Source organism: Uloborus diversus, chromosome 1, assembly GCF_026930045.1.
Source record: "Uloborus diversus isolate 005 chromosome 1, Udiv.v.3.1, whole genome shotgun sequence".
In the NCBI taxonomy this organism is placed as follows: Eukaryota; Metazoa; Arthropoda; class Arachnida; order Araneae; family Uloboridae; genus Uloborus; species Uloborus diversus.
The window spans coordinates 83,113,027-83,128,499 of NC_072731.1; the positions used below are offsets into that span (position 1 = coordinate 83,113,027).

General features: G+C 34.4%; 1 protein-coding gene across 1 annotated transcript in view; it reads right to left on the reverse strand.

The window, feature by feature from the left end:
- Positions 1 to 15,473, reverse strand: part of LOC129234685 (uncharacterized) — a 93,692-nt gene that overhangs the window by 8,833 nt on the left and 69,386 nt on the right. Inside the window, exons 12-14 of the mRNA XM_054868729.1 lie at positions 12,845 to 13,013; positions 8,358 to 8,652; positions 4,352 to 4,586 (exon numbers count right to left, since the gene is read on the reverse strand). Coding sequence (XP_054724704.1) covers positions 4,352 to 4,586; positions 8,358 to 8,652; positions 12,845 to 13,013 — 699 coding nt within the window. The remainder of the gene's footprint in view (positions 1 to 4,351; positions 4,587 to 8,357; positions 8,653 to 12,844; positions 13,014 to 15,473) is intronic.

The window sequence follows — 15,473 nt, forward strand, 5'->3', positions numbered from 1 at the left end:
AAAGGGAAAAAAAAGCGGATAATACTGATTTATCAAGAACCGACAGCCTTTTAGAGGTATTTGAAGATGACATAGAAAAAAGGCATTTAGAGGAAAGTGAAACAGATATTGTTCATGATATTTCTTCCATTGCTACGGACATAAATCATAAATAAGAAAGAATTATTTAGGGATTGATACGATAAGTCTATATATATATATATATGATATCGATTTATCGTTTTCTGAATTACCTGCAATTAATATAACATCAATTTGTAAAAATCAGAAAAATAAAGTATTACTAGTCTTTTTCTTTCTCTATACACACATATATACATTCTTACTACATCCTTAAAGTTTTAGAAGATCTAATCTGCATACTGGACACACGTTTTACGTACGAGAAAACGCATAAAATGAGCTACAAAAAAAAATATTTTCTGGAAAACAAGAAGAGATCCCATGCTGCTTTCTTTTTCATGATATTTTACACATAGCCAGGTACCATAATATATAAAAGGTTTTTTTTCCTAGTGATGCTGTTTTGAGTTAATTGTGATCAAAAAAGCACAATTTTTGATAATTTGAAAAATATCAGGGCATTTTTCTCCTAAAAAAAATTAAACCTCAAACAAATTTTGTGTCATTTACTCTCTTCATAGTATAAACTTTCAGTATATGTTACATTTTTTTCGGGGGGTGACTTTTGGGGGGAAATAACGCAGGTTCAACTTGCGCGAAAACGGATAAAATCCATACTTTGCGACCCCTTATCTGAAGAAAGCAACAACCCCCAACCAAAATAACTATGAAGTCGTCATCACTAGATACAGTACACCCAATTAATATAAACATAACCGTGGGGTGGTATTTCTGTAAAGAGCTAAAGCGCACTGAAATGCGACTTTTAGAATTTTTCTAAAAAGCGCTGCAAAACGTCAAATTTTGGGAATTTTTAACGAGCGAAAAAAATTTTTTGGAAAGCTAAAAATTTCAGAATGTTCACTTCTCACGACTTACTTTGACATATAAAAAAATTAGGAAAATCAAAAATGGTCACTGCCAAAATTTCCGTTTTTTGTCTGAATTTCAAAATAATGGCTCTTAATTCAAAATATTCATTATGATTGCTTTTAACGTTACTGTTGCAAGGCAACAAAATTTGTAACAATGGGTTTTATATTTAGACATTTATTAGGGAAATTACATGAGATGTGATGTTTTCCATCCAAACTCAAATTATAACTTTATTCTAGAATTTTAATTTTCCAGCGCTAAGTTGTGCCTTAAGATTAAGCAAATCATTTAGTGAAAATCCGAAATCTCGAAGTGGTCTATATTTCAGAGATATAAACAAAGCCAGGCCTCAGATTTCTCCGTGACAATCAGGCCAAGCATAATAAAAGTGCTTAAAAAGCGCTGAAAACACCAAATTCACGATGTTTCCGATCGCATGGAAATTAGCACTCGTTTCAAAAAAATAAATAAATAAATAAATAAATAAAATAACAAGAAATAAAAAAGCTAAACATTATTGATATTCATTTGAAAAAAAAAACATCAATTGTAGAAAATTGTTTAGACGAAAATGAATTTAGCAAAAATTGCGATTGCAAAAGCGTTCTCTTTACAAAGATCGCGATACCAAAAACGAAACTTTTGGTACCAAAATATGACGACAAACAATTTTATTTGCGAGTATGTTCATTACATTCTATTTTCCTACTTTTTAAAACGCTTATCTTCAAAATAATAATAGAAATAATAAATTAATCTATACTAATATTATAAAGATAGAGGGCGGATTTTTATGTGTTTATATGTTCGAGGTAATCTCCAGAACCACTGCGCCTATTTTAAAATTCCTTCACTACATGAAAGGTGCTTTCTTACAGAACGACATAGGCTATAATTCGAAAAAATCCGATAAATAGTTCTTTTTTAAATTCCAATGTAGGCCCAAATTTCACTTAAATTCCCGAATATGGCAGTGAAAAATTATTTGCACATATTAATCGTTGATAATGGTAGAATTTTCCGCGATCTAAACAATTTGTTTCAATGCTCTAACTTAATTACGGCGAGAGTAATTTGCGTTTTTAGCTCGAACTTTTTTAGGCTCAGCTGAAATTTAGGCACTACTTTCTTCATTAAATCTATCAATAAAAAGTAAAGGAATTGTCCCACAGTTTTCTTTTTGACACCATTGGAAAAAGCGACATTTTTTACTCCAGACCTCTCTCGACCAATGGTCGAAAAACTTAGCTTCCATCTTCAAAAAAAAAAAAAAAAAAGTAACAAGCGTTTTTAAATGAAATTCGAAAAATATCATTTTGATTCAGGTTGTCAACCATTTTATTTTCACCATTTCTAGTTTTCTCATGACGTCTGTATGTACGTATGTATGTCGCATAACTGAAGATCGGTACATCCTCGAAAGTTGAAAATTGGTACGTAGACTCCTAGTGGGGTCTAGTTGTGCACCTCCCCTTTTGGTTGCATTCGGGTGTTTCTAAAGGGGTATTTTGCCCCATTTTTTGGGGGAAGTCATTGTTAATTTCGATGTAAACTCAAGTGGTGTTACAATTTGGCGGACACTTGGCGATATATCACCAGTTTTTTGGTCGCCAACTTGGCGACAAATTTGGCGGATTTTTTTTTTTTTTTTTAAATCTAGTTTTAATTTGGCCACTGTTGGTGACATTTAGAGAGTAAACTTTTGAATCACATTAAAATTGCCAATAATGGGAAATTGACATTAAATTGGAGTAAAAGGAAGTTATGTGATGCGCACATCAGCTCGTTTTTTTTCTTTTAAACTCACTACATTCTCTTCATTCTTTTAAACTTCCAGTGTTATTTAAAATGTTCTGGTTTTCTTGAAGCAATATTATTATTATTTTCTTAAATATGTATAAATTTCCTGTTTTATATTGATCTGCATAGTGCATATCTATCATAAACAATATTTCACACATCTCCTGTATTAATACATTTCTTCACATCTTACCTTTAGGACCTTGCTTTCAGATTTTCTTAAACTTTCGTAAAGAAAAAAGGCCTGCATTAAACATGGTTACTAATCTTAAAAGAATTGATGCTAAATTTAGAGTGTTTCTAGAGAACGGTCTACTCACTAAATATTTAACTTTTTGTGTCTACTTAACAACATAGCATTATTATGTAAACAATAACAAGAAAATTGGTTTACAGACCTTAATTAAAATTTTGAAACTTCATTTTAAAAAAAAATCTGAGAATGGAGAAAAAGAGATCATTGCTCACAAAAATAAGCACACTATTAACTAATTTTAAAGAGCCAAAATTGTAATAAAAAAATCATATCACTTAATTAATCTACATCAACCGATTATCTATTGAAAAATAATCGGTTATTAACCAATTTGCTTACCGATGCATCCCTGATATGCGTATATTTATATGCAGAATGAGTCTAAACTTTTGGAAAACACTTTAGGGGGTGTCAGAGGGGACGCTAAGGAGCAAGAATCATATTGGAACCTGCGGTTGCAAACGCAATGCTGACACGCTACATGCACACAACGCCAGGAATCAGGATGCAAAACAGGTAACGAACTTACAACACAAAGACGATTTTACACAACATTTAAGTTTTTAAGAAAATTTTAAAGCTGTTGGTGAAATTTGCAGCCTGTAGCTGAAATACATGCGTCACAAAAACAAACCACTCACTGTCGCAATAACGATCCATTTTGAAACTTTCAGCGATCTCTGCGCCTTTGTCACGACGCGACGCGTGTAAGAGCTATTATTGGCCGTAACTTTTAATACCTCATCTAAACCTTTGCTGAAAACGAAAATGTTGTATAAAATTGTCTTTTTGCAATAAATTTGCGATCTGTTTTGCACGTTGCACTTTGTGCGTGTTAGCAACCATAATATGGTCGCTCACGCGACACATATTATGTTTCTGTATGTGATTCTTGCTCCTTATCATCCCCTCTAACACCATTTAAAGTTGTGCCCTAGAGTTTTGATTCACCCTGTATATAATGCCGCCTCCACTACAATAAGAATAATGGTAAAATAATTTATTAGAAAAAAATGTATGTACATAGCATCTCTTCTCGAATTTTGAACTTCGAAATCTGGCCACTTTTGTTCTAGCAGAGAGCATCAATATCTTCCATTACATGACAACTCTACATGATTTGTGATTCAGAGTTGTTGTCATTTTCAAGAACTCTGGCTCAGTAAAGAAAGTGCTCGAATAATTACATTTGAATTCTGACTGAGTAAGGAAAATCTTAATGCCTTCTCGTAGCAGGTACCTAGAAATACATTTTGAAACCGAGTCTACTTTAGAAAAAAAAAAAATCAAGCGTACCCTTTTGTGGAGTGCACTGTAGCTGGATAATGAGTGTCTTGTCCACCAAATCCTACCAAACTGAATAAAACAGTAGAGTAGCCATTGTCTTTAAATTGCTTATCAATGCTGAAACACAAGTTTTCTAAACCTTTCAAAATTTTGTTCTTGTTGGATGCCATCATAGATTTATGCTCTTGTACCATCAGCACTACCTCTAATTTTTGTCCGATGATTTGGCTTTCTTGTTTCTTTCCTGAGGAAAATAAATTAAAAATAATAATTCACGCCAATAGAAGGCTGCATGCATGGTGCAACTGTAAGCTTAAATCATTTCAGGAAACACAGCAAAAAAAGAATTTACTGTGCTAAAGATACGAGAGTCATTCAATAATTAGAGACAAAGTGGTATGGGGAAAAGACTGTTGGTAGTACAAGTTTGATACCTTTAGGATCTTAAGTTGGCCTCACTGAAATGAGTTTTAATCAGCTGATTGATCAACATTGCTCTGTTTACAGCCTCAAAATTAAGTTAAACGATTCCGGGTCTTGAAAGTTTCACATTGGTTGAACAAAGTTCTACGATTCGTTTTTTATTGCTGAACGTAAAAAATCAACTAATGTATACTCTAGAATGGCTAAAGTAAGATTTCGGGCTGTTGTGCCGTGGTCTGAGTGTTGTTACCCCAAACGTTTCGACCGCATCTGAGGCGGTCATCTTCAGTGTTAACGTGATCAAAGCTTCCAGGGAAGCGACTTCCTAGCAACTGATGCAGATATCGAAGTGCTTTCCATATTTATGTGAGAAGAGCTAGCTCTCCCTTCGTTTTGGGGCAGGATTGGCTGATGAACGTTCGTCCTTGTTTCTGGTTGGCAGAAGTTAGAACTCTCTTCATTCTGGTTGGATATTGGCTGCTGGACGTCCGTCGCTGTTTCTGGTTGGCTAAAGGTATCTCTCGGGATAATCCGTCAAAGTACAGCATGTCAGCGTTTGTTGATCTTAATTCATTCTTCCTTTTTGTTAAAATTGTTAGAATGTTTGAAAATTTCGATCGCTTCTCTGTTTAATCTGGCGTAATAGGGAAAAGTCCTTGAAAGTATTTTGGTTTCTTTGAATTTAATATCATGGGTCCCATCACTAAAAGTGTGTTCCACGACTGCTGATTTCTCAGTGTGGCCCAGACGGCAATTTCTTTGGTGTTCTTTTATTCTTGTATTAACGCTTCTTTTTGTTGTTCCAATGTAAGCCGATCCGCAGGAACAGGGGATCTTGTTAACTCTTGCAGAGGACAAAGGGTCTCTCGCATCTTTCACTGATCGTAGTAAGTTCGATGGATCGACTTGAAAACAGTCTTAATGTTGCGTTTGCGCAGAAGTCTTTCAATTCTGCCGGTGATGTCTTCAACATTAGGAAGGTAGGCTGTAGATTTGACCGGTTCTTCTTCAGGTGGTTGTCTTTCCACTTTGGGGTGAAAAGATCGTGCAATTTCTTGCTTTGAAAAGTCGTTGGCTTGGAAGACATTTGTGAGGTCAGAAAGTTTCGTGGTTCCGTCTCAATAGCAGTTGGTTCGCAGATTCTGTTGTCCCCGAATAATTTATTCGTCAGGGTCAACAGAATCTGCGAACCTAAGTGAACCTGTTGCTAGGAAGTCGTTTCCCTGGAAACTTCGACCACGTTAACACTGAAGATTGATCTAACACAGAAGCAGATGCGGTTGAAACGTTCGAGGTAACAACACTCAGATCATGACTCAACAGCCCGTTATCTTACAACATTATTGATACCGGACGTGAAAGCCTTATTCTTACAGTCTAGAAGTGGTCGGTGTGTGATGAACACCGTACTGATCTGCTTTTGAAGTTTCAACTCTTTCACTTCAAACTCAAACTGATGACATAATTCGAGCAGAGATGATTGATCACAGTAGAAATGAGTGCAGGAAAACATCAAGTTAGTGTTGGTACAGTTCATACTCAGAGGAGAGGTGTGATTCTCTAGCGCGACAACGCATGTCCTCACGTTTCTGAATTAACCTATGACATCAATAAAATGGGCTGGGAGATACTGCCTTATCCCCCTTGCATCCCCGATTAAGTAAAAATCCACGGGTTTTTACTTAATTTGTCTAGTGAAGGAGGCATTTCGCGGGAAGAAGTTCCAGGATAACGAGGATGACAAGAAGTTTGGGGGAAATTGGCTCCGGCACAATGACTAAAAGTTCCTTGCAGCCGGTATAAAAAAAGCTAGTAACCCGTAGTTGGGACCAATGCATAAGTATTTTATTGGGATTATGTTGAAAAGTAGGAAAAGTCCTGTTTTATAGAAATAAATGGCTTTTTCTCCAGGTCAATTTGTCTCTTTAACTATTAAATGACAGTCGTATTTCGCAGCAATAAGCTGATGTTCGGTTAATCAAAACTGAGATAAATTGCTTTTGAGGTAGCACCTATTCCAATACTCCAGCTCATTTTAATGCGGACCAATAAGGCAGATGTTTTGATAAGAATTTTAAATTTTAACCTATAGAGGGGAGAGTGCTGCACCTTGGAACACTGCTAATTTCTAAGAATCTATTTTTAGCAGCTATGTTTTTTGTAATAGTAACCTTCACTACTAAATAGTGCCATAGTAAAAATCAGCATCAAATGAGCTAAATTTATGATTTTGTATGAGAAAGAAAATTTCATGGCTCCAAAGTAAATATTTTTGAGCAATCATGATTGCTAATTGTTTTTATTTGACCGTCCATGCTGTTTGGTTCCTTTTTCACCCCCACCGTCCTCTGCAGGCGCGGCTCCTCTGGTCTTGCACTGTCCACCTAAATTCGCTTCTCCTGGTCGGTGGCGTCCATTTCCTACACATGCACATACACTCATACACACTCACACACACACGCGCGCCTTTACACATATACACTACACACACGCCAACATGCATACACACAGGTCTACGCACACATACAAGCCTACACATACACAACTATACACACGTAAACGCCTAAGAGGAGGGGCAGGCTTGGGAGGACGGGAGTCGTTTCTAGAAACAATAATTCCAATGAGTAGGCTCCTGTCACAGCTCGTGATTGCGAAAAACGTAATTTGAATACAAAATTTCAGAATTCAAATTAATTTTTTTTAATATAATTTTCTTAATTTTTATTTCATTTTCTGTGTTCGTATTTGTTAAACTAATCAGATGAATTTTATTTTGTTAAAAAAGAGAAGTACTTTAAATATTTTGGTTATGAGAAAATAATGATAGTGCATCTAGATTGACGATCATTTCGGTTTTTCTTAAACCACTTGGTGATTGTACTTTGGAACAGCCAAACATATTGTACCTTAGGACACGTTCCAAGGTACAAGATATGCATGGTTCTTAACAATTAAGATATGTTTAGAAACATGGAACAATCTTCTAATCTTATGTTATCTTTTAACACATTTAATGTGTTAGATAATAATTCATTATTCATTATCATGAAAATAATTTTTTTGTTTTTTGGTGCAAAATTGGTTCAAGTATATGATGGCTGTTATCTGAATCATGAAGACTTTCCCATAGTACAATAGGATGTATTCCAAATTACAATAGGATGCTGTACCTTGGGACAGCTTGGAACTTTTACTTTAAATGGCTGGCAATATTTTATTTGGAAACTGTCTGAATTTAAAAAAAATATGGCATAGAAATAGGTTGAAGTATTTTAATGTGACTTTTAGATTTTAAGCTTGATTCAAATAATTGACGCTAAAAAATAAAATATGAAAATGTCCCAAGGTACGACTCTCCCCTATCCTCTGGTTCCGGTTAGAAAATACTGAGATTATGAGAGCCACATTCATCTTCAGGAGTTTACTGAAAAGAGGAAGTGTTATTACAGCGGAGTTGAGTTGGGTGATAAATCCAACTCAACTTAGTGCCAAGATCACTTCTTTCTTTCATTGAATTCCACAAGAATATATGAACGCTCTTATTGCCAACTCTCCTCTTACCGGAGCTGAACTAGCTCTGTAATTCCCTTACCGTGACAGCCAGTGGTCGTATCGATATTCTTGTAGTAACAGAGAGCAGAAAGCCCAGATGCCGAGTAGCAGGCATCGGTTCCCATGGCTACATCATCCACACAAACATCGCGCAGTAATTTCTTTATTTCTTTCTTATCTGGGCAGATATCTCGGAAGAGCTCCGAGCACACTTCCTTATCTTCATCGGAGGGTTTCGGAGTGGTAACTGTAGTGAATTCTTTGCACATTGGGTTCCCAGTGACATCATAACTGCTAACAAAATCCGGAAGGTTTCCTCTTTTGCCGTTTGGCAGCTAAATAAACGGGAGAAAATAAATAACGTTTAAAGAAAGCAACTGTGATTATATTTTTAATTCCTTAAAGTTATCAAAACGAAAAAAATAAAGTTAGTCAAAAATACAGCATATTAAGTTATATTCTAACAATTGTTGGGGCACATTTAACCTGCCAACGTTCTAGTGGTGTGATTCGGATCTGCGTAACCTTCACTATGCTACCAAGTAAGTTTTGCCCAACTATAGGTAATAAAACATAAAATTTCAAGCAGAACCACAGTAACTCCACAAATAGTTGTTTCACATTTTTCGGGAAAAGTACACATATCTTTATTTTCCCTTGGATATTTGCGGATATGGATACTAATATGCAGCATATCACTAATTCCAATTGGAATCAAATAAAAAGGATTCGAGATGGAGGAATTTTCTTAAACTATTTGCCTTAAAGAGTATGAAAAGGCAACTTCGTAAAAAATAAAAAATAAAAAAAACTGAACATACTTATTCATTTCATGTAAGAAGAATCCTACAAAAACGACTAAAAAATATTTAAAAAAAAAGTTTTTTTAATATAAAAACTACTTCTATAAACTTGGTTCTCGCAAAAAAGCATGAAATAAAATAGAAAGTAAATGATTCCTTGATTAAAACATTCAAAAGTTACAGTTTATCGTCATACCTTTTTATTTGGGTTGATTCTAAAGCAACCATTAAAATTTAGAATAAAAATTAAGAGAAGAAATAGGTATTATGCAGTGATGCTCTCATCAGTTTTTCTGAGAATATATTCCCAGGAATCCCATATGCACAATATGTGTATGCGATTATGAATATGTCTAAAAAATGTTTGAGAGAAAATGGCGCATATGGATTATACAGTACACACCTTATGGGAACACCCCTGTCTCAAGCAATACGCTTATCACTTCTCTCATATTTAAATTTAACTTTAATTGAGTATTTTAGAATTAACCTAAATATAAAAAAATTAAGCTCAACTATAATTTTTGAATGTTGTAATCAAGAAATCATATTTATTTCATACCTTTCAGTGCGAACTTTTGCTGTTTAGATTAAAAAAAGTTTTGTGTTTTATTTTAAAGTTTTTGAATGTTAAATGTATTTAAAGAGAAACTTATGAAATTTAAAACATATTTACTTGTTAGTATCCCTATTTTAAAATAAAAATAATTAAAGTAACTACAATTCACTTCCGTTGTAATAACACGCCCAGATAAAAGCCTATATTTACCGCTAATCTGCTCTAAATATTGCAAGCTTGTATGCTTGAATTTAAACATAATTTAGAACAGGTTTATAGTGGGGGGAAAAAAGAAAAAGCTTGTAAAAACTCTTTTTAACTAATGACTTGATTTGAATCAAAGAAAGCTTTGAAAACCTGTATTAATTATTTGAAAAGTTTCAAATGCCCAAAATTCACAAATCCATGCTCCTTAAGTTCAGCTTTTAAGTTAGTTTTGTTAGCTTTGTAAACAGAACTAACTTCTTAATTACAATTATTCATTATTGTTTTTGGCAACAATGAAAAACCGAAATCGGCAGGTATTATGACAAAGAAAGCAATTTACGAAATATTCATTAATAAATGGAATGTTCCTTTAACAAATAAAATAATTGCAAAAAGTGTGTAAAAGTGCACAAAATGGTATCTAATCCTACAGTAAAATCTTATCTTTTTTCTGGTTTTTAAAACAAACAAGATAAGAAAGACAAATTTATTATTCTTAATTCCAACAAACGGTCTTAACCTTTTGACATTCGTAAAGTAAAGTCGTGGTACACTGTTATAACTAGAGGTGCCAGCTGGGTGCGATTTTCCGCCGTAGGGTGCAAAGACGGAGCCACAGGGTGCCATGGAGGCTAGAAAATATTGTTCCGATATCTTTTAGCACCTCAGTATATGAAAGAAGGTAATGAAGAGCCATCAGCCCACGCAGTAGCCAATAGCGAATCTTTTCCTCTGCAAAGGTGCCTCGCTCGCACATGCGCTGTGCACTCCGGCATAAGTTCAATTCTGCCACTTTAATGGCGGACGACGATGCTGTAACGTAGTTGTTGGTACATTAAATTTTCACATTGAATAGACAACGAAACTGGATTAAAATTCAACATTTCTGGGACAAACCTTCAAAACCTTGCGTAAGTACAGGCATTTAATCATGGTATAACATTCAGCTTTCCAACAGGCTTTTAATGTTTTCAGAGTTGTGTTTCAACAAAGTAAACTAAGTACTACTTATTTTTTATAGTTAACCGTTTTAACATGGTGATATATGGCTTTTTCTATCAGGTGTAATAATATATGGTGTCCATTGCTTGTCACGTCTGCGGTCTCACGGATTTTCCCCAAAAATGTTTATTGTTAGCAATACGAAATAATTAATAAGTAACCGGGATGAAAATTCAATGATGTAACTAACTGCTACAGCAGATATACTAAATGTCTTTATCTTCTCAATAAAATAACTGCGTAGACGTAGCAAAGAAAAAAAAAAGCTTTGAAAAGAAATATCTCTGTGTTTCATGCCATGACTCATTACGTGAAAATATTTCGTTGGTGTTATTTCAAAAAACGAATGCAGTGTATAGATGCGTTTATTTTTTTTTCTCTCGCTAATTTCTGTTCCCAATGCTTTTCATTATGTAGGATGCTTAAAATTTGTTTTGATTTTTAATGCCAAAAAAGTTTATATTTAACAAAGAAAAAAAGTGCTTTTTTAGATTAGTTATGTACAAATATGATATTCAAATGTCGAACTATATAATACGTATCAATATGTTACTCTTGATTAAAATATTTTGAACGTTTATGAAACGCCTGCATTTTATGAAACGATTTGATTTTTCCGTGATTGTAATATAACTGAATATTTTTGGCTGTGCCTGTAAATTATCCATAAATGCCTACACTCTTAATTTTTAGTATCAAGCTGTAGTAAATGTCAATATCATTTAAAACTACTGAGCAATCCAAGAGTTTTTATGAGAGTTAGAACTCAGATAGAGGAATTGAAGTCATGAACACTTCTAAATTATATTGGAAAGTCTGAAATGTGATCAAATGCCTTAAATGACAAGTTTTAATCCAAAATGAATTCAATTTGAAAAAGTACCAAGACTTTGTCTATCATAAACAAAAACAATAAATAGAACATAATAATATTCAAAAACGAACACAATACGGGGAAGGTGGGAAGAGGATCTACTGTAGAAATCAGTGAGGGTGCCATTTTTCTCTCCGAAGGTTCTTTCTTTTCACCCCCGCTGCCTGTCTTTTAAAAGGTGCCCATAAGAAGTGCGATTTCGGCTCCGTATTGGGTGCCGCTGGTGAACAAGAGTTTCACCCCTGAAAGGTGCCAAACAGTACCTGTAGTTTTAACAGTGTATGTGTAATATTCGCATACTTGAGAACACACTTCAGCCAGTTGTGAACATTATACTATCGTAATACCACGTGACCGGACATTTAAAATAGATACAGAAAAATATGAAGCCACATGTATGACGTTATATAACGTTCAAGGGCGTTGAAAGACAATTGGGTTGTTTTCGAAATTTCAAAACTATTTTTTTCTGAAAGAGTATGTTTAAAAACACAGGTTTTTATCATTTTTTAAATAATTTGACAAAGTTTAGTTTTTTTTAAAAAATATCTTAATCGGCGCGCAGATTCAATTTCATTTTCTACGCTTCTGTTCATGACGTCACAAGTGATGAAATGCCATTCACTGACGCCATCAGCGTAGAGCGCAATATTTTGTCATCAGATCAAAATTAAAATATTATAGCGCAATAATAGTAAAAAATTACATGCTTGCTGCAGAAAAGCCTTCATTTGAAATTCTCGTTATGATTCCTATTAATATTACTGTTTAATGGCAACCTTTTCTTTTTCAACAATGCGTAAACATTCAACGCGCCAATGGAGTAGCGCACCCAAGGTCTTCACTTTTGAAGTTATAAAAACCACGCCTTATTTCTAAAATCGGACATAAAGAAAAATCAAATAAAAAATAACTTTTGGGAAAATAAAAACATTCCTGGCTTGATGTTATTTATTTTCCTTATTCTATCAATTTCAGTGATTAAAAGTAGAGCTTTTGACTGAAGGAAACAATCCCGTTAAACGCAATTCTACGTCCACGGACCAGCGTAAGGTTTATAAATCTGATAACGAAGTCCTTACTTTATAGTCATTCGTTGAAATTCCATCAGCATCTCCCAACAAACCAAAGGTTCCACCGGTGTGCCACGAATTCAACTCAAATATACAAAGGAAATCTTCGCTTCTGCAAGTAACTTGGAGAGAAGGCGACCAAACATGTAAGTTGCTTCCTCTTGTAATGACGACTTTTCTGTTAAAGGTAAGAAAAATAAAAAAAGATAGAAAAAAAAGCTGAAATTTAAATTAAAAACTGATTTTATCGTTTAATGTTTAAGTAACTAAAATTTACATGAACTGCAAAAATGTTTTTAAAAAATCTTAAAAAATAAGTAAAATAAGTTTTGAAAAACTAGGGTACACTGCCCCCTGCTCGCTACCGCTCACCAATTAACGAAGATTGCTCAGCAATACTTTCCGGTACGTAATATTGTTTCAATTGTGCAGATAATTTTCAACTTACATGTAATATTATTTTCCGTTGTAAGGCCATTTCACAGCATTTTGTCCAAATGTAGATTCCGCAACATGACACTTTATTGCCAAAGTTATTTAATTTACAACTTGACTAGCCCAAAATTTTATTCTGAGTTAGTCCTACCAACAAAAACTCGAAATAAAACAATGTGCTAATCAAACAGTAAATTAAATAGTTAACGAAAAATAAAGTTGTCTTTTTGGAGGAAATACTGTGAAATGGTCCGTAACAAAATGTTGAGTTTACTTACTCCGAACTTAAGAATATCGTTTATCATAACTATACAAAACTAATGTGGCACCATATCTAGCGCCACAACATTCAAATCTTGATCGACTTTTAAAATACTTTAAAAAGTGAATGTCTCTCAAAAATAACATAACCGTAACGAAAAAAAATGGTAAAAACGAAAGCTTAGTAAATAAATACTTGCTTGCGGCTGCAGTTTTTCGATTAACTACAATTTTCTGTGAACAGACTTGAAGCAACGGAAGGGATGCAATCAACCAATGGAATTTTAAAAATAGGAATAAACGAGTTCATGTGTGCATCACATGATTTCCTTTTACTCCAATTTATTGGTATTTCTCATTATTGACAGTTTTAATTTGATTCAATAGTTTACTCTCTAAATATCACCAACAGGGGCCAAATTGAAACAGATTTAAAAAAAAAAATCTCCAAATTTGTCGCCAAGTTAGCGACAAAAACTTGGCGACCAAAAGTCTGGCGATATATCGCCAAGTATCCGCCAAATTATAACATCACTTGAGTTTACAAACCCCACTAGAGTCTACGAACCAAATTTCAACTTTCTAGGACATTCCGTTCTTGAGTTATGCGACATACATATACACATATACATACGTACATACAGACGTCACGAGAAAACTCGTTGTAATTAACTCGGTAATAGTCAAAATGGATATTTCAGGTCTCTGTACGTTCCTAGGCATATATCCACGTGTGGTCAGGTTGAAAAAAAAAACAACATTCATTCGGGGGTGAGCAAAATGGAAATTAAGGCCGATTTTTGACTGAAATTTTTTTCACGAATACAATACTTCCTGCTTTGTAAAAGGAAGTAAAAACTTAGCTCTTAATTTTACAAGAATTTTGCTAGTATTTTACACGAGTATTACTTTATTACTTTGCATAAACATCCTAAAAGTATTTTCGGGAGCATGCGCTATGAAATTCGATATCCAAGCACAAACTTGACGACTTCATTTGAGATCACTTATGCTTACTTTTCTAGATCAAGGGTCCTCAACCTTTCAAACTCTGTGCCCACCTTTGAACGTTGATGTGAGGGCTCCCCCCTCCACACACACACTACCATGCGTGGTCAATACCAGAGGTGTAGCTTCAAGGAGGGGGGCACGAGGGGGCACGCCGCCCCCCCTCAATTTGATATACACTTAACCTTTGTTCCCAGAACTATTAAGAAATTAGCACAAAAATTAAGATGAGTATTTATTTTTACTTCCTTTTACAAAAGATAAGTATTGTATTCGAGAAAAAATTTTCGTTCAAAAATCGGCCTTAATTTCTATTTTGTTCACCCCCGAATGAATGTTGAGTTTTTTTTTCGACTCGACCACATGTGGATACATGCCTAGGAACGTACAGACACCCGAAATATCCATTTTGACGATCCAAGAGTTAATTACAACGAGTTTTCGCATGACGTCTGTATGTATGTGTGTATGTATCTCGCATAACACAAAACGGTATGTCCTAGAAAGTGTAAATTTGGTACGTGGACTCCTAGTGGGGTCTAGTTGTGCACCTTCCCTTTTGGTTGCATTCGGATGTTCCTAAGGGGGTCTTTTGCCCCTTTTTGGAGGGAAATCATTGTTAATTTTGATGTAAACTCAAGTGGTGTTATAATTTGGCGGACACTTGGCGATATAACACCAGTTTTTGGTCGCCAAGTTTTGTCGCCAACTTGGCTACAAATTTGGTGACTTTTTTTTTTTTTTTTTTAATAATTTTATTCTATTGAATCACATTAAAATTGCCAATAATGGGAAAATGACATTAAATTGGAGTAAAAGGAAGTCATGTGATGCAGCTCGTTTCTAATTTGTATGGCCTTAAAAATGCATTTGGACGATCTTTGTTAATGTTACGGTGGAAAACAGTCTGGGGTTATTTCCTCAACCATATTTC